At 45.2% G+C, this 22,032-nt stretch overlaps 2 protein-coding genes and 2 pseudogenes across 2 annotated transcripts; 3 read left to right on the top strand and 1 right to left on the bottom strand.

Moving 5' to 3' along the window:
- The first annotated feature begins 83 nt into the window (after positions 1–83).
- Positions 84–4,284, top strand: LOC119358222. The gene is made up of 4 exons (XM_037624872.1): positions 84–156; positions 1,358–1,624; positions 1,756–1,829; positions 3,882–4,284. Exons 1-4 carry the CDS (start codon positions 84–86, stop codon positions 3,927–3,929), a joined length of 462 nt encoding a protein of 153 aa, XP_037480769.1. The 3' UTR covers positions 3,930–4,284.
- A 91-nt stretch (positions 4,285–4,375) lies between these two features.
- Positions 4,376–10,711, top strand: LOC119358221 (annotated as a pseudogene).
- LOC119358220 lies at positions 10,437–11,526 on the bottom strand (annotated as a pseudogene).
- A 3,449-nt stretch (positions 11,527–14,975) lies between these two features.
- On the top strand, positions 14,976–17,692 carry LOC119356674 (probable folate-biopterin transporter 2). Its single transcript, XM_037623654.1, has 5 exons — positions 14,976–15,460; positions 15,558–15,817; positions 15,908–16,003; positions 16,086–16,256; positions 16,334–17,692. Exons 1-5 carry the CDS (start codon positions 15,076–15,078, stop codon positions 16,997–16,999), a joined length of 1,578 nt encoding a protein of 525 aa, XP_037479551.1. The 5' UTR covers positions 14,976–15,075; the 3' UTR covers positions 17,000–17,692.
- The last annotated feature ends 4,340 nt before the right edge of the window (positions 17,693–22,032 follow it).

Below are 22,032 nucleotides of genomic sequence, written 5' to 3'. Positions count from 1 at the left end.
GTTGGGAGTTTCTGACTTTTTGTTTCAAGATCTCGCCAGGTCTTCTGTATCTTTTAGTCAAAAAAGCTAAAAGCACCGCCCAAATGAGAATGGGTTTGGAAATGGGATCTACTTCGCTGCAAGCGATGCCTTCTCCCACGAAGCAAGATAAAAAGCGTAACTTAATCGCATCTCGCAAAGGAAAAACGTAACTTAATTCGCAGATTATGACATACTTCCTCCGTCCGAAAATACTTGAATAGAAATGGATGTATTTAGAACTAAAATACATCTAGATACATCCATTTCTCCGACAAGTATTTCTGGACGTAGGGAGTACAATACCTAGTCCACAAATTAGTTACAAGCAATCAACAGCCACGTTTGACCAAACATCTACGTATTTCTTTAATTATTTATTTACAATGGTGAGGTTTCCAAGGGTACTTATCATGATCAAAATATACCTGAGCAGCGGCAGCCCCGCTTCAATGCCTGGCTTAGCCCCGTAAAAGCCCAAATGACTAGATAATAATACATTTATATATCCTGGAAATGATCAAAGTGATTCAAAACGGCACCGTTTGTCTTTCAGGCCAGGCTCGGGCTTCGTGTTTCTAGATTAGGCTTTTTTGAAGCCCGGCCGAAAGTCCATCCCAACCCGGTGTATGACCCGGTCTAGAGTGAAATAACAATTGGGTCTCTACACAATATATTTTGAACCAATAATGGCATGCTAAAGAAGTGACATTAGGATTGCTTCAATAGCTGGCCAACCGGGATGCTCGAATTCTTGAATTTTTGTGGAGCCTGCTTTTATTTTACAAATGACACTTGGCTATCATTTGATCATGTCATGTCTCTGAATTTGTTGTTCTTTTTTTTGCGAGGAATTTGTTGTTCATTGGAGCAAAACTAATCGTGTTAGAGTTCATGTATTTAGATTACAATTTAACTTGTTGAGTCCAAAGTCTCAAGAATTTTTATTCTCCACCATGAGAGATTAGGTGCAAAAGAATAATGTGTTGTAATTGTAACTGCCCATGCAATGATCTAAAGATCATGAGTCCGTGACACTGAATAATTCAGACAAGATCATGCCACACAACCTTTCTTCTTTTATCTGTTTTTTCCTTTGTTGTAGAAGAAATCATGTGACATTATTTTTTAACACCAAAAATTGGCACAATTTTGTTCCAGTGAATGAAAAAGAATACAATTGCCACAATTTTGTTCGAGTGAAGGACAAAAAACACAATTGCCACACTTTTCTGAGAGAAAGAAACAATTGCCACATCTTTTTTTGTGCAATGTGGCAGTTTGGGCCCTTCAGCTAGAAAGGGCCCGCCTAAAGGGCCCAATAATTGCAGGTGAGCAGATCGAGGCCCACTCCTTCCCCATGTGAAGCCGTGCACAGAAAGAAAGAAAAGGAAAGTAGACACCAACGCGAAGCCCAGGAAGAGAGCGGAGTGGAGGACGAGAGGAGGAAGAAGAAGACGCGGCATCATGGCGGCGGCTCATGCGGAGGCGGCGGCGTCCCCCACCCACCGCGCGTCCATCCAGGCGACGTCGACCCCGCCGTACCCCAGCGCGGCCCGGATCGCCGACTCCACCTGCTTCCCCCAGTACACCGCCTCCCTCAAGTGTACGCATCCGCATCCTCCGCCCCTAATCATAAATTCCTAATCCGATCGCCCCCAATTCAGTTTCTGGCCATGATTTCTCAGAAATTTCGTGCGTCTGTGGTGGATCACTGATGAGGTTCTGTGTTCCCAGGTCTGGAGACCAACCAAGACAAGAGCAAGTGCCAGCAGCAGTTCGACGACTACAAGGAGTGCAAGAAGAGAGAGGTTCGCTTTTGTTTCCCCATCCCCTCTCTAGCCTTTTCTGATGAGTATATGATGGATGGATTCAAACTTCAAATTGATGCGCGCATCTGTTTTTTGTCTTGTAATATGTGTTTGTTTACTGCACTTGCTGAATGTTCAAGGGGGCCTGTAGCTTATGTCAGACAGCAAGTGCCAAACTTGAAACAGAAACTTGTTTGTTGTGGATCTGGAGCTTAGTTGTTCAAGTATAACCTTTTAAAGCAAAAATTAATGCACCTCATTGTTAATTTTTTTTTGTTTGCCCAACTGCTTTAAGCACTGTTGGTACAACATGAACTGGACTTTCTTGCGACGAAATCAGTGACTACGTGCTCTTAATACTCAATGACATCCTACCCGCAAAAATAAAAATAAAAATACTCAATGACATCCAAGAAATCATTTCCTTGCAAAATACTTTGCTCTAACATGATTGAGCCCGTATACAAGTCGTGTTTATTGTCGAGTAAGTAACAAGTGCATAAGCAGTAACGTTAACAACCCCATACAGAGAAGCCATTGTGACATGGATTGTCAAATTGCCAATGAAATGCAAACTGCAATCTACTGACTGACTGAGTTCATAGCTAGCTACTGATACTTCCTTTCTTTGTAGTGAGCTAGTGTATAGCATCCATTTTCCTGTAGAAGTCTAGCCTTGGGAATGTGCTTACATTCTGTTCTCAGTCACCAACTTTCTGCCATCACTGTAGTCCAGTTATGTGCATATGATCTCTTCTGGATTACAGAAACAAGCCTCCAGGGTGAACCAAGTAGTTACCTTTGAATGCTCTATTGAGAATTTATAAGGTCGTGTTTGGTTGCTTGCATGAGTCCTGTCCAGGTCCGCCAGAACTTACGTTTGCCGGTGTGACCAGTCTTCCACCATGCTGATGCTCTGCTAATCAGTTCACTCCTTGATATTGCTAATCACAGTTCTTTATTTTAGAAGATATCCATAAAAAAATAGAACATATCCATAAAAATAGACAAAATAAAAGAGGTTTATTGTTCATTTGATTTTGTCATTCCTTCTTGCTTCATGGGAACTAACTTTTTGTCAAACCACATAAATAAAAAGGTATATGGTGCTTAAATATATGAGAAATCCATTACCATGGGCTGCTCTGAAGTCTAAAAGATTCTTTACATTGGCGGTCTGTATTTAGTCATCTTGTGGTCCTTTACTTGAAAGTTGAAACTGTACAAGGGCAAATATATATTCATTGTACTGCTAATCTTCTACCTACGCATTGGAACCTTCCATGGTGCTTCTTTACCTTGCTGAGTTATCAATTTCCGATCTGAAAGCATCATCATATACAGTGGTGTCACTTGTACAGGGAAGCACTCTCACCCCAACCTATGTGATGTCGTACTATATTTGACAAAACATCTAGGCATACACATCACTTACATCCCTCTCTCATACGTCTTTAGCATATGTGATAAGATCTGGAAAGTGTTTGTGTGGATAAGGATACAAATAAGATCTGAATCATATCGGGGTTTCAATTAGGTTTGCATGGGAATTTCTGGGTTTCTTAGCAAGTCTACATGACATATGCTTTATTCAAATACTCCCTCCGGTCCTTTTTACTCTGCATATTAGAATTCTCTGAAGTCAAACTTCACAAAGTTTGACCGTATTTATATGAAAAAATATCAACATCTGCCATGCTAAAGTTATACAATATGAAACTTTAAGTCATGACACATCTATTGATATTGATTTCAGATTGTGAATGTTGATACTTTTTTCTATAAAGTTGGTCAAACTTTACGAGGCTTGACTTCAGTCAAATCTTATATGCGAACTAAAAAGGACCGGAGGGAGTACCAATTAGATTTCAGCTTACCTGAACAAATGCTCTGAACTAATGTTTACCCGAATTTCGCTTTTAAACAGGACTTTTTCCTTATATGTGAATAACACTGAACAGTTATGTGTACATATGCTAGGTCGCTGCTTCCTATAGCTTCCTTTTTCTGAGAGTTGCATCTCACACTGCGCTTGCATTTCATTATTCACAGAGGGAGGCTCGGCTGGAACGGAACCGGAGCCGGACATTGTTCGGGTGAGAAATTGGAGGAGCACTGTGCAGTGAACTGGAAGAGTTAATGCTAGTGAAACCATGACTCGGTTGATTTCCTGATGTTAATTTAAGCTGTTGAAGTTAGAAAACAGTAGAGCACTCTGGGTTCAGAGAGATGTAAGGACAAGATGTCACTAGAGAGTTTCTTCAATAAAATGGTACCCCCAGAAACGCTTGAAACCACGTCAAGCCGATGTGGGATGTTTCTGTATTTCAGTACTGTATGTTGTTTTGATGTCCTATTGAATTCTGAAAGACTGTAAGAGGTTTATAAACAAATAGTTGGGCAGAAGTCTTGTGATTGCGAAGTTTCGTCGGAACAAAGAGGATATTGGGGTTGTTCTCTCCCGTGCCAGGCAGAACACTTGGATGTCAAGTGTTTTAAATAGGAATTTTTCCTTGTATACTTGGATTGAACTTGGGGACTTGAGGATGTCACGTGCTTTGCTTGATATCTTCAGCCATCTCAAAACCAAAATTAAACTTAAACATTGCCATACCGGCTCCTTGACCAGAGCACTGGAAGAGCATCATCGTGTGGGGGCGGCGGTCCTCTCCAGGATCACCGCCCACCGCTCAGCGTCCAAAGGTTCGCCGAACTGTGGTCGCCAATTTGGGGATTTCAAATTCGTCGGGTGAATCTGACAAAATTTTGTTCATGTTGGAGAAAATTTTGTCGAAATTCCATGACATTGTTAGTGTTTGAGTGACATCCTGTACTTTTCCTGAAGATGGAGCAATTTTTTACACCACAGGTGCAGAGAATGGCGGAAGTACCACAGGTGTAAGGAACTTCGTAAGACTGAAGGCGCAGAAAGTGCAAGCTTTAGCTATGAGATGAGCAGCCCAGCTCAAGAGAGAGGACACTTCTGGCCCCACAAGCACCACCGGTGTAACGAGCCATCTTCCGCTGATTCTGATCAAGAGGGAAGCAATTCTGGAAGAAGTTTGTCTCAGACCCAAATGGTAACTCTAGGGATGAGAGGACGAGGGCCATGTGTTCTCTGTCATGAGGCAACACAAAGGTGACGGTGATTCAGATTTTCCTGATGAAGAGGCTACTTCTGGCCCCAATGTTTGATGGTAAAGTCGCGATGCTACGTGTTGTAGAAGAGAGGATCGGAAGAAGAAGGTCCCTTTAGATAGTGGCTTTTTCAGTGGCAGATCTTTCAAGGAGATTGGCGGTGGCAATGAGATTCTAGGTGCATTGAGGGTTTCCTCAACCATCACATATTCAGGTAAACACATTTTTCTTTTCTTTCATTTCATTTACTGCACCGAAAAATATATTGAATTGTTAGCTTAGTGTCCATGAATGTTGCATATCAATTGGTCACCAGTAGAAGACTCAGTAGTCAGTATCTTCATCGCCCATGCACACTTACTGATTTCTTACAACCATGCATGTATGAGTTTTTTTTTTCTTGAGTAATTGGCAGTTTTGCTGCCTGTATATTAAGATGGGAGAAAAGAGAAATACAAAGTTGGTGAAGCACGTGGTGGGATCCTCTTGCTGTGGGACGACCATCGTGTGTCCATCTCGGATGTCGTGGTCACTCCCTTTTGTCTATCTGCCATGGTGCACTGCATTGGGTCCAATGTTAAGTTCAAAATTACCTCCGTCTACGGTCCTACGTCGTCAACACTCAAAGATGCTTTCTTTGCTGAGCTCCTCTCCCAGAAGCCTCCCTCCGGAGACCTATGGCTTGCCCTTGGAGACTTCAACCAAATCTATCGTGCTTGGGACAAGAACAAGCGCAACGTCAACACTAGCCGCATCAGCCGTTTCCGGACAACTCTCCAGGCTTGTGAGCTCAAGGAGATCCACCTTCAGAACCGGCGCTTCACGTGGAGCAACGAGAGGCAGAACCCCACTTTATGCAAGCTGGACTATTTCTTCTGCAACGCGGAGTGGGATGCCCAGTTCGGCACCCACATCCTTCATGCTCTGTCCTCCTCGTTATCTGACCATTGCCCCCTGTTGCTCGCGGATGCAGTCGGGCCGACCAGGCCGAAGACTTTCCGATTTGAGAACTTTTGGGCCTCCCTCCCGGGATTCAATGAAATTGTCTCGGGGGCTTGGGAGGAGCATTCGGAGCACTCTGAGCCTTTCCAGGTGCTGCATCACAAGCTAAAAAAACAAGCGTCCGCCTCAGTGCTTGGAGCCGCAGACTGCTCTCCAACGCCAAGGTTCAACACCACGCCGCCCTTTGGGTTATTCTCCACCTTGACATTGCTCAGGACAGCAGGCCCTTATCCCAGGATGAATGTGACCTCAGGAAGCGGCTCAAAAGGAGGGTCATGAGTTTGGCTGTTCTTGCAAGGGCGCGAAAAAAGCAATGTGCTAGGCTTGCTAACCTCAAGGAGGGGGATGCGAATACCAAGTTCTTTCATCGTCGCGTCAATGCGAGGCGTCGCAAGAACCACATCCACCGGCTCAAACACAACCAAGGGTGGGTCACCGACCATGACCTCAAAGCGCAAATTATTCACTCGCACTTCTCCGATGCCATGGGCAGAGATAAAGAGAGGGACTATGATTTTAACTGGGATGAGCTTGACTTGGGCTCTCATGACCTCTCGGCGCTGGGGGAGCCCATCTCGGTGGAGGAGGTCCAGGAGGCGATCAATCAAATGCCAAGTGACAAAGCGCCCGGACCTGATGGGTTCACGGGGCTCTTCTTCAAGAAATGTAGGGACACCATCAAGGATGACGTCATGAAAGCCATCTCTCTCCTCAGCAACCTCCGAACCGCAAATCTGCAATGGCTAAACTCCGCTAATGTTGTTCTTCTCCCGAAGAAGGAGGGAACCGAGTGCATCCTGGACTACCGCCCCATCAGCCTCATCCACGCGGTAGCCAAGATCATTGCGAAAGTTCTGGCCATCCGGCTTGCTAGCCATATGCACTCCCTTGTCTCCCATGCCCAGAGCGCCTTCATCAAGACGAGGAGCATCCATGACAACTTCATGTATGTCAGGAATTTCGCGCGTCGGCTTCACAAGCGCAAGACGCCTGCGCTTCTCTTTAAGCTGGACATCCGTAAGGCTTTCGACTCGGTGAGGTGGGAGTACCTGCTGGACCTCCTTCAGAAACGAGGATTCCCTAGCATCTTTCGAAATTGGGTCGCCGCCCTGCTATGCTCCTCCTCCTCGCGCATCCTGCTGAATGGGTTGCTGGTGAGCCAATCGTCCATGGTTGTGGCCTTCAGCAAGGCGACCCCCTGTCTCCGCTTCTCTTCGTCCTCGCGATCGACCCTCTCCAGAAGCTGCTTGAGGTCGCCACTCGGAAAGGGCTATTGCACAAAATCCGTGGCCGAGGTGTGGCGCTGCGCACCTCCCTCTACGCCGATGATGCTGTTGTCTTCTTGGCCCCAATCAAAAGCGACGTCAACAACCTCTCCAACATCTTGCGTCTATTTGGGAATGTCACTGGTCTGTGCACCAACTTCCTGAAGAGTTCGGTCGTCCCAATCCGATGCGAGAACATCAACCTGCCGCACGTCACCCAAAGCTTACATGCTGTGGCTGCTTCCTTCCCCATCAAATACTTGGGCCTGCCCTTATCTGTTTGGCAACTCAAAATAGTGGACTTCCAGTTCCTCTTGGATAAGGCGGCGACAAAGCTAGGCGGCTGGGACGGCCAAAATATTACCGCCATTGGGAGGGCGGCCTTGGTCAAGTCCGTGCTCTCCTCCCTGGCGGTCTACTTCATCACCCCACTCATTGTGCCGACGGGCACTCTACGGCAGCTCACAAAGCTTCAGAGGGCCTTCCTTTGGGCAGGATCGGATAAGACAACCGGTGCAAAATGCAAGGTGAATTGGGATATCGTGTGTAGGCCTTCCGAGTTTGGGGGCCTTGGCGTACTCAACACGGAAAAATTTGCGAGGGCACTAAGGCTACATTGGCTTTGGTTTGAGTGGAAGGAGCCGTCCAAGATGTGGGTCGGTTTGGGGAACCCGTGCGACGACAAGGACTATGATCTTTTTTACGCCTTCTCCACCATCACTGTTGGCAATGGAGCCCGCACACCTTTTTGGGATGCTCCTTGGGTGCATGGGAGAAAGCCCAAAGACATTGCTCCGCTCATTTATGGTGCCGCCACAAGGAAGAATTGGAAAATTAGAGAGGCTCTGTTGGACAATGCGTGGATATCCAAAATAAAGCTGTCACACGATTTCTCGATTCACCATTTCAGCCAATTCCTCCTGCTCTGGTCTAGCATTCAGGGCTTCCAACTGCAACACGACGCGGAGGATGAGATTGTGTGGAAGCATACTGACAGTGGACTCTACACCGCGGCTTCTGCCTACAAGGCGCAATTTCATGGCATGATCCGCTCGCCTCTGGAGCATGTTATTTGGAAAGTTTGGGCCCCTCCCAAAGTGAAGTTCTTCGCTTGGTTGGCCGCCCAAAATAGAGTGTGGACCGCTGACCGATTGGCCAAACGTGGATGGCCAAACTGTGGCCTTTGCCCCCTTTGTAGGCGTGAGCAGGAAACAGTGGATCACCTTCTCCTCTGATATCGGTTCACCATCCGGGTATGGAACATGATCAAGGGGTGGCTGCAGATTGAATGCATTGATACCGCAAGCTGGCAGCACTTCGAATCTGCCAAGGAGTGGTGGATCGCGCTCTCCGACTACTCCGTCCCCAACAGGAAGGCGGTGGCCTCCCTCACATTGCTCACCTCTTGGGCCATCTGGAACGAAACATAATGCGAGGGTGTTCCGCCACAAAAGTGCCCCGCCATTTGTAATTCTAGCCCTCATCAAAGAGGAGGCGGCACTTTGGGTCGCCGCCGGTGCTAAGAAGTTGAGTTCAATCATGCCGGGAGAGTAGTCCCTTTGTAAGGCGGTGTTGTAATCCCTCAAACTCTTTCTTCTCTCTTAATTAATATATGAGGCAAATCTTTTGCCTCCTTTAAAAAAAAGTTGGTGACAGGAACTGGTACATAACAAAGATGCTAATCTGGCTCCGGTTCAGGGTTCATTTTGAGCATCGGATAACCAATGAATATAAAGAGATGGCTGAAGAATGTCATCCTTATAACTAACTAAAGTACGCTAGAAATGAAGTACACTAGCGATTCTCACGGCCTGGAACAAATGGAAGGAACGCAACAGGCATGTACTCACTCCTTCCCAAATTACTTGTCGCAAAAATGGATAAAAATGGATGGGAGGAGTTGCATTATTGCTGATCAAAGCAGGTCTAGCAAGACATTGGCATATCTTTGTCCTAAAGTTCAACATTTAAGGAAGGGAGAAGCTATGGGATCCACAGATCATCTCCCAGGAACCCACAGTGTCATAATATTGACACCTACTGCTGAACTTTCTTCTCAGGTATACTATACTGCTTGCTGAATGTGATGTTGCCGAGGCTTTATGATAGTTCTAGTGTGAATTTGAGGAAAATAACTATGGAATAACCTGTTGAGTCATTTCTCTAAGTACAGGTCCTTCAGAACTGCACGCAATATCCTAAGCTGGGGTTCCTTTCAGGTCTATGGTTGCAAACGGTGAAACGGTGGATTTCGACATAAGACGCAGCTAGAAAGCCTTGATGAAGAGCTAGATGTACTTATAGCAGCACCTGATCATTTCTTGTATCTGCTTCAGCCTTCAGGAAGGCTTTTGTGCAACTAGATAACCTCAGATAGTATGGCTGCCCCTATTTCCAGTCATTTTTGAAGTTGAAGAGAGAAAAATAAGTGGATGCACTAGATAGCCTAAGACCTAAGTTAATACATTGTTCCCCCTAATTGCAGTGCCGTGTTCGATTCGATGAAGTGGATATTTTATATTTAGTGAAGAAGGCTTTGAACAAGTGTTTCATCAGTTCATTACTGTTGCATCAGTTGATTGCTCACCTTCTTAATTTCGGTAACCTTGTACTATGCTGCATATACTTTCTGAAAATGCTTCTAGGAAACATACTCCTCAAGTGACATATCCCTTGTTGCTACTCATATCATTTACAATTTTAGATTTCTTTTTGCAGAAGGTACAAACGACTCAGATATGTAATTGCATAAAACAATGGTATTGGTATCATGTGGTATTGTTCTCCTAGAGTGATTACAATCTACATTGGTACTGTTACACTACAGATACTTGTGGACTGCAGTGGAAATGATGATAAGTATCCGGAAAATGCCTTTTTGAACAAGAGAACAACACTTCTAAAAGTTATTGAGGAATCTCCAGTTCGTAAAACAATTATTTCTGCAATAAGGTACTAGGTCCTCTCCCCTGTTTATCTCTGTATATCATTATTCATCAATACCAAACACAACTTGCTAAAATAAAAATAAAAAAAATCAAACATAACAAAGTCCCACTGTCTGTCAACTAGTCACATGATTTATGTTCCCAGATTGAAACATGTAGTAAGGTTGAGAATGTGCTGACGCGGTTTGACACGAAAGCATCACAGATCAAGGTTCCACAATGCATTGGAACAGGCAAAACGCATCGCAAACATGAAAGAGTTACTGAAGACAGGTGTGTATTCAACTAAAGTGCAAGGCATTCATGTTCAGGTTCAGAAGTGGCAACTCACCGTTGGGGGCAGATTCATACAAGCATACAGTAATAGAAGTACTACATCAAGCTGGACTTGTTAACGTTGCTGTTGTGATAAGTTCAGAAAGATATATAAAGCATGCAGAAGAAACAGGGAGCTGCTGCTGTTGCATGCAGTCAGACAGTGCTGTTGGATGGACGTCTTGCCTTTGCTGAAGATGTGTGGAACAGCTAGCTGATCGAAGCAGATTGAACTCGACTGTCTATTCGCGGATGTGGAAGAGCTGGAGCTGGGCGTTGTGGAGCATGGCGCGGGTCCGCTCGTTGGCGGCGTCGCGGGCGCGCAGCTCCCGGATCTCCTCCTCCCACTTCTCCACCCTCTCCTTGTGGATCCTGGCAAGGCAATACAGCAAGCAGGTGGTGAGCAACCGAGGAGCGAAGCACGGCGGTGCGATGCCGCTTGCTGCGGCGAGTTGCTTACGTGCACAGGCGGTCCTCGAAGTCGGCGGCAAGGTCCTTGAACATGGCGCGCCCGGAGTCCAGCATCTCCGACACCTGCAATGCAACGCCACCCGCCGATCGTTCATGTCTCTGGCCAGGCCATCGCGGGCCGATCAAGGCGGGATCGAGGAGGAGGAGGAGAGGGCGAAGAGGCCAGTGGACCTTGCGGGTGAAGTTGTCGATGGCGAGGAGGATGCGCTGGACGTGCTCCTCCGTCTCCGCCGAGCCCACCACCTCAGCCTCCGCCGCCGCCACGACGGCCAACTCCTCCCCGTCCATCTCCGCCGTGCCGGTCCTCACGGCGACCCCGAGGGACGCCGCCGCCGCCCCTCCCGCGCTCCCCTGGCTCCCGGCGTCGTCGTCGTTGCTCTGCACAAACGCGTGGAGATTTTAGCTGACGGCACAAACTCGAATCAAACTCCAAACATCGGTGAGCAGTTCCTCATCCGCGAGGGAACAAACACATTGGAGCTGAAATCGCAAATCACCGAGGCACATCCACATCCCATCGATCGGTGTCGAAATTCGAACACGAACTGGAAACCCCATCCCCAATTAGACCCGAATGGTCTGCTCCCCATCACACGCTCCGCCCAAAATGCCAAGGTCGATCGGGGTCGAATTCGAAATCTCCCGAAGCCAAAAATAAAAATAAAAATTCCCCAGTCGCCCACCACCGCCAGGGAACAGACGAACAACTCGTCAGAACCAAAAAAAGCCGGACCAACGCACGCACGAGCAGGAGCAGGAGCAGAGCAGACCAAGCTCACGCGAGACAGCACGGAGGGGAGCAATCACGGCTCGCGTCGCGGCCCCGAAACCCTCGCCCAAAAACTGCTCGCGGCGAGCGAGACACGCACCGACGCACCCCCAAATCGGCGGACGCGCCCGGGAACACGAATCGAACAAGCAGGAGAGAGGGGGAAGGGTAGGGGGTGGGTGGTAGGGTTCTCTCACCGTGCGCGCCCGCTTGGCGATCTCCCGCCTCGCCTCCATTCCTCTCGCGCGCTCGCTCGCTCGCTCGCTCACACTAGAGGCGGCAACAGAGGGTAGGAACTAGTAGGAAGCAGCAAGGGTAGAGGGCAGAGAGATGGGGTATATGGGCAGAGGAAGCGGACTGACGAGCCGCTGGGCTGGGCCTACTGGGCTTCCACGGAACGGGCCTCCTTCCGGGCTATGCCTCAAAAGGTTTACTTGGAATGCAAGTTTGGCTGCCAGCTTGCAACAGCCAACGAATTTGGATCAAACTCTGCTGCCTATATTAGATGGAAAAAAGTGTTCCTAAAACAAACATAGATGAAAAAGTAATTAATGAGCCAGAAGTGGATTCTGGACCCTTAGATGAAAAAGTAATGAGCCAGTTTTTGGTCAAAAGTTGGACTATATATTTTTTGCAGACAACCTTGCACTTTGTACAAACTAACCAACACTTCACAGCACACACTCCCATAAAAAATCTGTATGTTTATTTCTTTTGGCCCGAACACAAAAAGGTTTCGATTTCAGATCCATTTAGACTGTTATTTCTTTTTATTGATGAGATCTTCGAAATAAGATCAATGTTGAATATGTTATATTTTTTTCTACCTTTTTGAAACTAGACTCGGAACTTGATGTACTTGAAGCATGTGCACGCGGGACCCACTTGTGTGAGACAGTGAGAGAGAGGCAAATATTTCTGACCGACAAATTACATAATGTGTAAATGTTGCAGTCAAGTTTCAAGTTAAGTTCGAAAAGGCCAAAAATAATAATTATGAAATACTCAACATTGATCTTGATTCAAAGATTTCGTCAAAACAGAGAAGGAAGTCAAAATGATTCCGTAGTCAAACATATTGTTCAAAATTTATGACCTTACTTTTGAGGCCAAAAATTAAACACGCATGTTTATTTATGAGAGAGGGAGATGTGAAGTGCTGGTTGATTTTGATAAATAAATGGATCAATGTTTCAATAGTCCATGTACCATACACTACTGGCTTAGTTAGTTGGACTATCCAATGTACCATCCAGGCAAGGAGATTGCTTTCTTGTCTTCTTTGTGTGACCATGTGGTGTATGCTTACTTCTTGGAAGTGGCGTAGTTAGGGGGTGGACAGGGTGGTCCACCCTGAAATTTTCCCCATAGCATATATATAGTGTAGAAAAAAGAGTAATTTTTGAAAATACGTAGATTTACATGAAAAATTTCATTGTTGGACCACCCTGGCTCACGGAGCTGGCTACACCACTGCTTCTTGGGCAGGAAGATGCTTTGCTACTTTGGTGACCATTGCCCCTTGCAGGGGGATTAATTTATTTTCTGGCCTGCAGTGTATATATATATAGGTTTTATTTGCTTCGAGATGAGAACATCACTCCCTCTATTCATATATACTCCCTCCGTTCGGAATCACTTGTCTCGGATATGGATGTATCTAGAACTAAAATACATCTAGATACATCCATTTCTGCGACAAGTAATTCCGAACGGAGGGAGTACTATATAGGGTCTAATACGTTTCTCAGGGCTAACTTGGACTACATGTTAGAGCAATAATATATGGCATGCAAGTTACACAAAGCATATCGACGAATTCGTAAGTGAAAGGAGCTTCCAATAATATAATTTTCACAATATACATCTCATATACTATTAATCTTATCAATAGTCAAAGGTAGTCTTGAAAAACGCATTAGGCCCTGTATATATGGATGGAGGGAGTACTTTATGATTTGAGTAACTAGATAGGATAAACTTTAATGAACAAGACTATTGAGTTTATACTTCATAGACATCTTTTATGCGATGTTGATGTATAGGGCACAACAAACTAGAGGTAGAATTAAGGGCTACTAATAGAGTAAGAGAAAGTGAGCTCTTTATTCCATTTTTTGCTCTTTTGTTGTAAAACCAATCCTTGTTCTTGTCAGGCTTTTACATGAAATGGGTTTTTGCTTTGGGTTCATGGTTTATTTGCCGAACTTTCAACAGAAAAATGTAATCAAAAGTGATTTTCGATCAAACTCTGCTACCCACCCCACACGATCACCTTCATTTGATTGATGAAGCCTATTATGCATGAATAAGGTTGGCCAATAAAAATCAGGTTCATGCAATCTTTTTGTTAGGTTAAAATGTTGAATGTAGTCTTGCACTGTAATGCCATTTACATATCGTTTGGCATCCATCATTTGGGGTCAGAACTCGCTGAATTCATTTGCCAATTACGACACCAACATGTTTGGCTCTCCCAGATTTGGGTGTTGGAAATCACTCCACAATTTCCAGATGATTGAAACCGTATGTAAACCAAATCCCATCCAACAAGCTGTCATTTCCCAAATCAGCTCGCCACGGACTCCCTTGATTCCTGCTCATCTCGCTCCCGCCGCCCAGGCAACCCACCGGCCACCGCATCTCGTCTCGCCCCCAACCCCCTCTTCCCTTGCCCCCGACGCACCGCCTCCCAGTGAACCCGCGCCGCCGCTGTCCCATAAGACGCCTCCTCAAATTGTACTCCCTCCACCATCGCTGACGGTGCAAAATACCGTCAGATCCCCCAGTGGGGGTCCAAGCGCAGCTGGAAGTCTTAGATCGGAGATCACACGAGGGGTTTACCCAGGTACGGGCCTCCGGATAGTAATACCCTACATCCTACTTGTTTTGGTTATTCATGGTGGTGTAGAAATTGATAGTATGTTGTTTCTGTTCGACTATGTTTGTGTAGTCCTTTCTTTGGCATTGTATATCATATTCTCTCCTAATTAAATCGCATGCGACGGGTGGAACACAAAATTTATGCTCTGTGGGTGATGAAGACAACTGTAACAGTAGACGTGATCTTTCTCTAAAAAACAGTAGTACACGTGACGACGTCGGAGCCTGAACCGGCCGGTGCATATTCTATGCTCCACCACCTAAAGCTTTTAAATCAAGACAAATAAAGTCAAATACTGAGCACAGATCAAGAAGCGCCATCCTGATCCGTGCATTGTACCTGAGCATCCTCTCTGAGCAAGCAACGGCCGGGACCTTCATTCTCCCGTTGCAAATCATGGTGTTTTCTCCATAGATTCCAAGAAACCACGCAGGAAAGGAATCGCTCTGTTCAGATGGAGCGGCTCCAAGAAACACCCCACGGAGATGGGAATCTCAAGGCCGCCCCAGATCCCGGACACGGAGGCGGCAATGGCGGCTGCATCGCTCCCAGTGGCACCCTCCCCTGCGGCTGGCTCGGCCGCCTGTCCCGCGAGCTGCATTGGAGCTTCGTGCTCGCCGTCGTCGCCGTCTACGGCGCCTGCCAGGGCGTCGGCTCCTCATTCGGCAGCGTCGCCGCGGGGTACTACTGGAAGGACGTGCAGCGCGTGCAGCCGGCCGCCTCGCAGTTCTACCAGGGCGTTGTCAACGTTCCCTGGGTCGTCAAGCCCCTCTGGGGCCTCTTCACCGACGTCGTCCCCGTCGCCGGCTACCGCCGCCGCCCGTACCTCCTCCTCGCAGGTGAGCCAATGCTTTGCTTGCTATGGTCAACGTCGTTCTGAATCTGCTCGCGTTCTTAAACTGTCTTGATCCATGTATTGTAACCAACTATGTAAAGGCGTCATGGGCGTGTCATCCATGCTCACGCTTGCTCTGCGCCGCACGCCGGCGATCGCACCGGCATTGGTGGCGTTCACGACGCAGGCCGCGGGCGCCGCCATAGCCGACGTGGTGGTGGACGCCATGGTCGCGCAGAACAGCATAAGCCACCCTCCGCTCGCCGCCGACATGCAGAGCCTGTGCGGGTATTGCTCCTCCGCCGGCGCATTGGTGGGGTACTCCATCAGCGGTCTCGTCGTCCATGCAATAGGTTCCCAGGTCTGAAGTCTGAACTGAACATTTCCTGAGAGAAGATGGATGGTATTGGTAGATTCCAATGTTCTTGCCATGTTCATTTGATCTTTTCAGGGGGCTCTTGGCTTGCTGAGCATCCCCTCCGTGCTCGTATTTTCGGCCGGGATTCTCGTCAAGGAGGACCGGGCCAAGGATTTCGAGTACAACCAGGTGAGCTCAGGCTTCAGAAGCTGCCAATTAAATACAGTTACAAACATGACACTTTCAAGGTTGTTAACTGCAATATATTCAGGTTCACAGGAAGTTCTACGAAGCAGTTGAATCAATGTGGGCAACATTGAAGTGCCCGCAGGTCTGGAGGCCGTGTGTTTACATGTTCTTAATGTTCGTGCTAAGCCCGGACATCCAAGGAGGGCTGTTCTACTGGTACACAGATTCGAGTACCGGACTCGCATTTTCCGAGGTAGTTTCTGCCACAAAAGTTCTTCAGATGCATGGCAAAGATCGATAAGAACTGATGTGGGCTTCCATAATCTGCAGGGATTCATTGGTCTCATCTACTCGATAGGCTCAGTCGGGTCGCTGCTCGGCGTCCTGCTCTACCAGAACATGCTCAAGGACTACCCGTTCCGCGGCCTGCTGCTATGGGGCCAGCTGCTGGCCTGCCTGTCCGGGATGATCGACCTGGTGCTGGTCACCAGGCTGAACCTGAGGCTCGGCATGCCGGACTACCTCTTCGCCGTGATGGACAACAGCGTGTCCCAGCTGATCGGCCAGCTGAAATGGCTGCCGCTCCTCGTGCTCTGCTCCAAGCTCTGCCCCGTGGGGATCGAGGGCACCTTCTTCGCCCTGCTCATGTCCATCCAGAACCTCGGCCTGCTCATGTCCGCCTGGTGGGGCGGCCTCCTGCTGCACGCGCTGGGCGTGACGCGGACCGAGTTCGGGAACCTCTGGGTGGCCGTGCTGGCGAGGAACGCCATGCGGCTGCTCCCGCTGGCGTTCCTGTTCCTGGTGCCTCGGAGCGACCAGAACTCGACCATCCTTCCCGCGGAGATGCTGCTTGCGGACGGAGGTTCCCCGGGGGATGTGGAACCAGGGGCGTCAGGTGCCATCGAGTTTTCTGTCCTCCATGGAGATGAACATACTGAATTTGTTGAGACTGAGGAAGAGGAACTAGAGCTGACCCCGCTCATGGAGAAGATCTGACGACTCGCTGAAACAATTGGTCAATTACTTAACCAAATTGGATAGGAACGGCTGACGATACATCAAAGCAGCCAAAGAAATCGTCCATGAATATCTTGTAGCAGTAGACGAAAAGATGGACTAAACGGACATATTCCACCACCCGGCCTTCTTCTGCTACGAGCAAAGAAAAAAAAAGAGATCCATGAGCACTAGCACTCATGACATATTTTTATAGATGAAGCCCATTGAGGTGAGGCACCAGAAATTCGCTCCCGACGGGATTCAAACTCTGCGCGCAGGCTACACCACTGTGCACCTTTGCCACTAGGCTACTGACGAGACAACCCACTATTTGGATACCCAAATCTCCACCTTCTTGCGGAACTTCGGGATAACTTCAGCTTTGACACAGACATCACCAAGCCCATCTCCAGGTAATTCTTCATGTGAAAGAGCACACAAAAGATTGTATTTAGCAACATGTTTTAGTTTCTGTACACAACATGGATTTCGATAGACTTGTGGAAATGGGAGATTGACTTCATTCATTTGTTAGAACAAATATGAATAAGTGTTCGTCGTGAATCTTCATATTTGTTGTTCTTTGCTTTGTGCTTTGGAGTAGTTTTTCTCTGCACAAAGTGACAGAGACATGTATGAAAGAATAGATTGCCAAACAAGTTTTGCTAAATCTCAGTCTATTGAGACTTGGTTATGTCTCAGTTGATATTATATCCATGAGATTTTACATTGTGATTCGCATAATTTTTCTTTACAGTTTTTTCTTTATTACAAGTTTGAACACTTGACTAAAACTTGGTTAAGTCTTAGTCGACTAAAACCTAGACACAACATTGCCAAAACAATAGAGGTACTCAAATATAAGGGGCACAGTAAAGTGATTCTTGAACCAGACCGACATACACTGTTCGGGTGAGCAACCCGAGGTGCACTGTAGAGTGAACTGGAAGGGTGTTATGACAAGTCTAACGGGCCGACCCAAATGGACACAATTTTTTTCCATTTTAGTCCATTTGGGTAGCTTAACAAGCAGGCGCCTGGCCCGTACCTGCCCTAGCGAGCAAACTTTTTCGGCGCCGTTTCCGGATGGTGAGACATGTGTCAACCATATTCAGGAGGGAGTGGTGGCATATGATAATTACTTTAGATGCAAGAATGATGCCCTTGGAAAGCTTGGCTTCTCCTCTTATCAGAAATGCACTGCAGCTATTCGGATGCTTGCATACGGAATTTTCGATGATCTTGAGTATGTTCGCATGAGTGAGTTTACATGCTTTGCATCATTGTACCAGTTTTGTCAAGTTGTGGTTGCAGTGTTTGGCATGTAGTACTTGAAAGAACCAAATATTGTGGATACATCCCGGTTTTTGGCGATCAATAAATCGGTAGGTTTTTCCAGGAATACTTGGTAGAATAGATTGTAAGAACTGGAAGTGGAAAAATTATAATTTGCTTGGCAGGGGCAATATAATGGGGGCATGTTAAAACTTGCATGGTCATACCTAAAGCTGTGGCATCACAAGATCTCTGGATTTGCCACTCCTTTTTCAGTATGGCAGGTTCACACAATGACATCAACGTGCTTCAGCGGTCTCTGGTGTTCGTGTAGCAACCCGACCTCAGACGGTCAAGTCTGTGTGCTTAAGTGTCATCCCTGGATCGGTATGGTGACACACACAGTACTCGAAGATTTATAACAAAGGTAAATCACATGTATAAAGTAACATAAATACTATTACCTCAATCCAAAATAGCGGAAGTAACGACAAGGTTGTGGATTCCTATCAACATCAACGACAAAGTTGAGTGTAGAAATCGTAACCCTAACGTATCACTTACTCGTCGTAAGAATCGTGCAACATGAGACGTTGCAGTCACAAAGGATCAGTACATTGAATGTACTGACAATTTCACACCATAGGATAAAGATGAATAATGTCTATCACTACATGCATATTTGGCTGGTGGTAAAGCTCTATGGTTATGATGTTTTTGCGAAAAGCCATTTTTTTCCTACAGCAAAGTAATATATTTTATTTAACTACAAAGTTTGTTGAACAATATTGAGAAGGTTCCTCCAACTCAATCCCAAATTAATAATCATCAACCCAACAAATTAATTAATTAATGTGATGAGATCAATATGATAATCCAATAACCAGATACTCGGGATGTCCATAACCAGGGACACGGCTAATCATGATTAGTGTGTACACTCTGCAAAGGTTTGCACACTTTTCCCCACAAGACTCGATCTCCTCCGTTGGATTTCTCGCACTACATGGTGTTTGAGAAACGGATGACTGAGACACAGTCTTTCAGAAGTATTAACTCTAACACCGGGTAGACAGTACCAACCTACATCCCCTACATCTGCTAGCCTACCACTGGAAGAGGTCATGCAACTTACTCCACTATGCTAGAGCCCATAATAGCTTGTGCTTGCACACGAAAGTTCTAGCATGAAATATCTCAGTTCCCTTTGAGCCTGGATGGTGGACCTTAGGATGATCACACGGATCCTCCGGGATATCCTAGGACAACACTGGATTCTCCAGGTGCCTGACAAGCAATCCACCTAGATGTGTATTGAAGTTGCCACCTTATGTTGAACCATTAATTAACAATCTCTCATCTGTCATGGATTCACTCACCCAAACCACGACTATGAGCATAGCATAACAATATAAGCAATACGTAGAAGTAACTCCCAAGGGTTTGATAATAACAGGGTGATAGGTTCTACCTCATCAACTACTTCCCAAACCCACATGTTATATCACAACCTAATCATGCAATGTTTGAGGATTGGAATTAATGCATAAAAATTGGGTGATAAAGGGGTATGATCAAAGTGTTACTTGCCTCGTACTGTTGATGAAGATGATTCGCACTCATAACTCCTAATAGTACTACTCGTCACACTCCGGTCAATCTATCGTAAGCAAGCAATTGCATACATAAGCACTCATGCAAAAGAATCGAAGAAAAGATCTCGGAAAAGTTCAAAAACAGGCGAATAACTCTTGCAAACAGAAAATAATTTCTAACAGTACCAAAATTAAGTGAATTTGGCCTTATCAGAAAGTTTAGGTCAAGAGCTTCGATTTGCAAAAAGAATCAACTAAATCAAAGTTACGAAACTCAAGTTATGATCAAAAGAAGTTTGAATATGATTCTGAACAAATTTCGAAATTTGAAAATTTCAAAAAGTTGATGTGACAGATTCACTGGATAGGTGAAAACAAGACGAAGCTATCAGCCCTGGTTTCATCTAATTTGGATAAACGAGTGAAAAAAGTTATGGCTATTTGAAAAATCAGGGCCAAGCTGTTTTATGGAGGAAAAATAGGTATGACTAAAAGAATCTAGGTTTAATGTATAAATACAGAGACTAATTACTAATCTAATTATTCTACTGTACTAGTCTAGAAAATAATAAACTACAGAAGTATAAAAGAAAATGAAGAAAGATACCTTTATAAGATAGATAAAAGACGACTTCGAAGAGAAGAGACAATTTTCAGAAGTCCCACCGGAGAGAAAAAATATTTTTCTTTAATGAATCTATTCAAACCAAAAATATTGATTTAACTCGAATCGGATGATTTTTGAAGGCTCTATGGGTCTATATTTATAGATGAAAAAGAGGTTTAGAGGTTAAAGGCTAGGCAATGTGGGACTAAACGTAGACGAAAATAAATGAAACAGAGAAAAAAAAGGCTAAAACGGCTCGCACGGGCCTAAAGGACTCAGCCGGCCGCGCCCTGTAGTTTTTTTTAAACAAAATTCAGCCTAAGAAAAAAATGAAATAGCTGGCTGGGCCTGGCCCATGTAGGAAAAAAACAGGAGGTGCCTGCTGCCACTATGCTACGCGTGTAGGCGATAAATAAATATGGGTCACACGTACAGTTTTTTTAAAATAGAAACAGAAGGAAAACCGAATAAAGAAAATAAAATAAAATTTTATATAGGCATATTATATATCAAAATTTTCATAAAAAGATTTTTCTACAACATGAACATTTTTCTAATATCAAATAAAATACACAAAAATTCAAATAAATCAAACACTACTACCGCTCTAATAAAATCCAATAAAAAACATTTAAAAAAAACCAAAATAATTTCAAATTTATTTCTATCCAATTTTCTGATGTAGGGAATCATTTTACCCTATTTTCCATATATTTTATTTTTGGAGAAAAATAATTTAAATAAAACCCAAATAACTCCAAATTGAAAATAATTTCAAAAGGACTTTGAATTTAATTCTCTTAAAACTTCCAACTCATATTTCATATGTTTTGAAGAAGTCATTTTATCTTCTCTCATGAAAATCATTGAGTTGCATAAAGTTTCTCGGTTTGAAATATTTCCCAATGAAATTCAAATATTTTCAAATACCATTTTCATTTAAATGGAAGAAGTCATGTTATCTTCTCTCCAGGATTTTGTGATGAAAAGTATTTGAATTCATGGATATCATAAAATGCAAAATGAAAGTTTGGGAAAGTCCTTTTATTCCCTCTCATTTAACTTTCAAAAAGTTTCGAATTACACTCAATTTCACTCAAACAATCACACCATAATCAAACAATCTATCAAATATATCTATTTATTAGAATTTTGGGATGTTACAAACCTACCACCCTTAAAATGAATCTCGTCCTCGAGATTCGGAGAGGCTAGAAAGAAATAAGTTAGGTCTGGGGTCTTCTCAAAATCCATCGATCATCTTCGGGGTCTGGGGGGTTACCACCCTTAGAAACGTTGTTATGGTCCCATCAATACTCATATACTCCATCCTTATTCTTGACAGCGCCGGTCTTCTCAGATTTTCGGGAAAAAAATCCTTCTCTAGGCTCTTCTGGTAGTGGCATAACCTTTACCGCAATCCTTCTGTCCTTTCATCTTGGTAAGGTTCTTCCATGACTGGGTCTTCTTAGCTGACGGTCTGGCGCCAATACTAATCAACTATCGATATCTCATGGTGGTCAACCATTTATGGTTTCTCCCGTGGAAAAGGG

Source organism: Triticum dicoccoides, chromosome 2A (genome assembly GCF_002162155.2).
Source record: "Triticum dicoccoides isolate Atlit2015 ecotype Zavitan chromosome 2A, WEW_v2.0, whole genome shotgun sequence".
Lineage (NCBI taxonomy): Eukaryota > Viridiplantae > Streptophyta > Magnoliopsida > Poales > Poaceae > Triticum > Triticum dicoccoides.
This window is presented reverse-complemented; position numbering and strand designations above follow the sequence as displayed.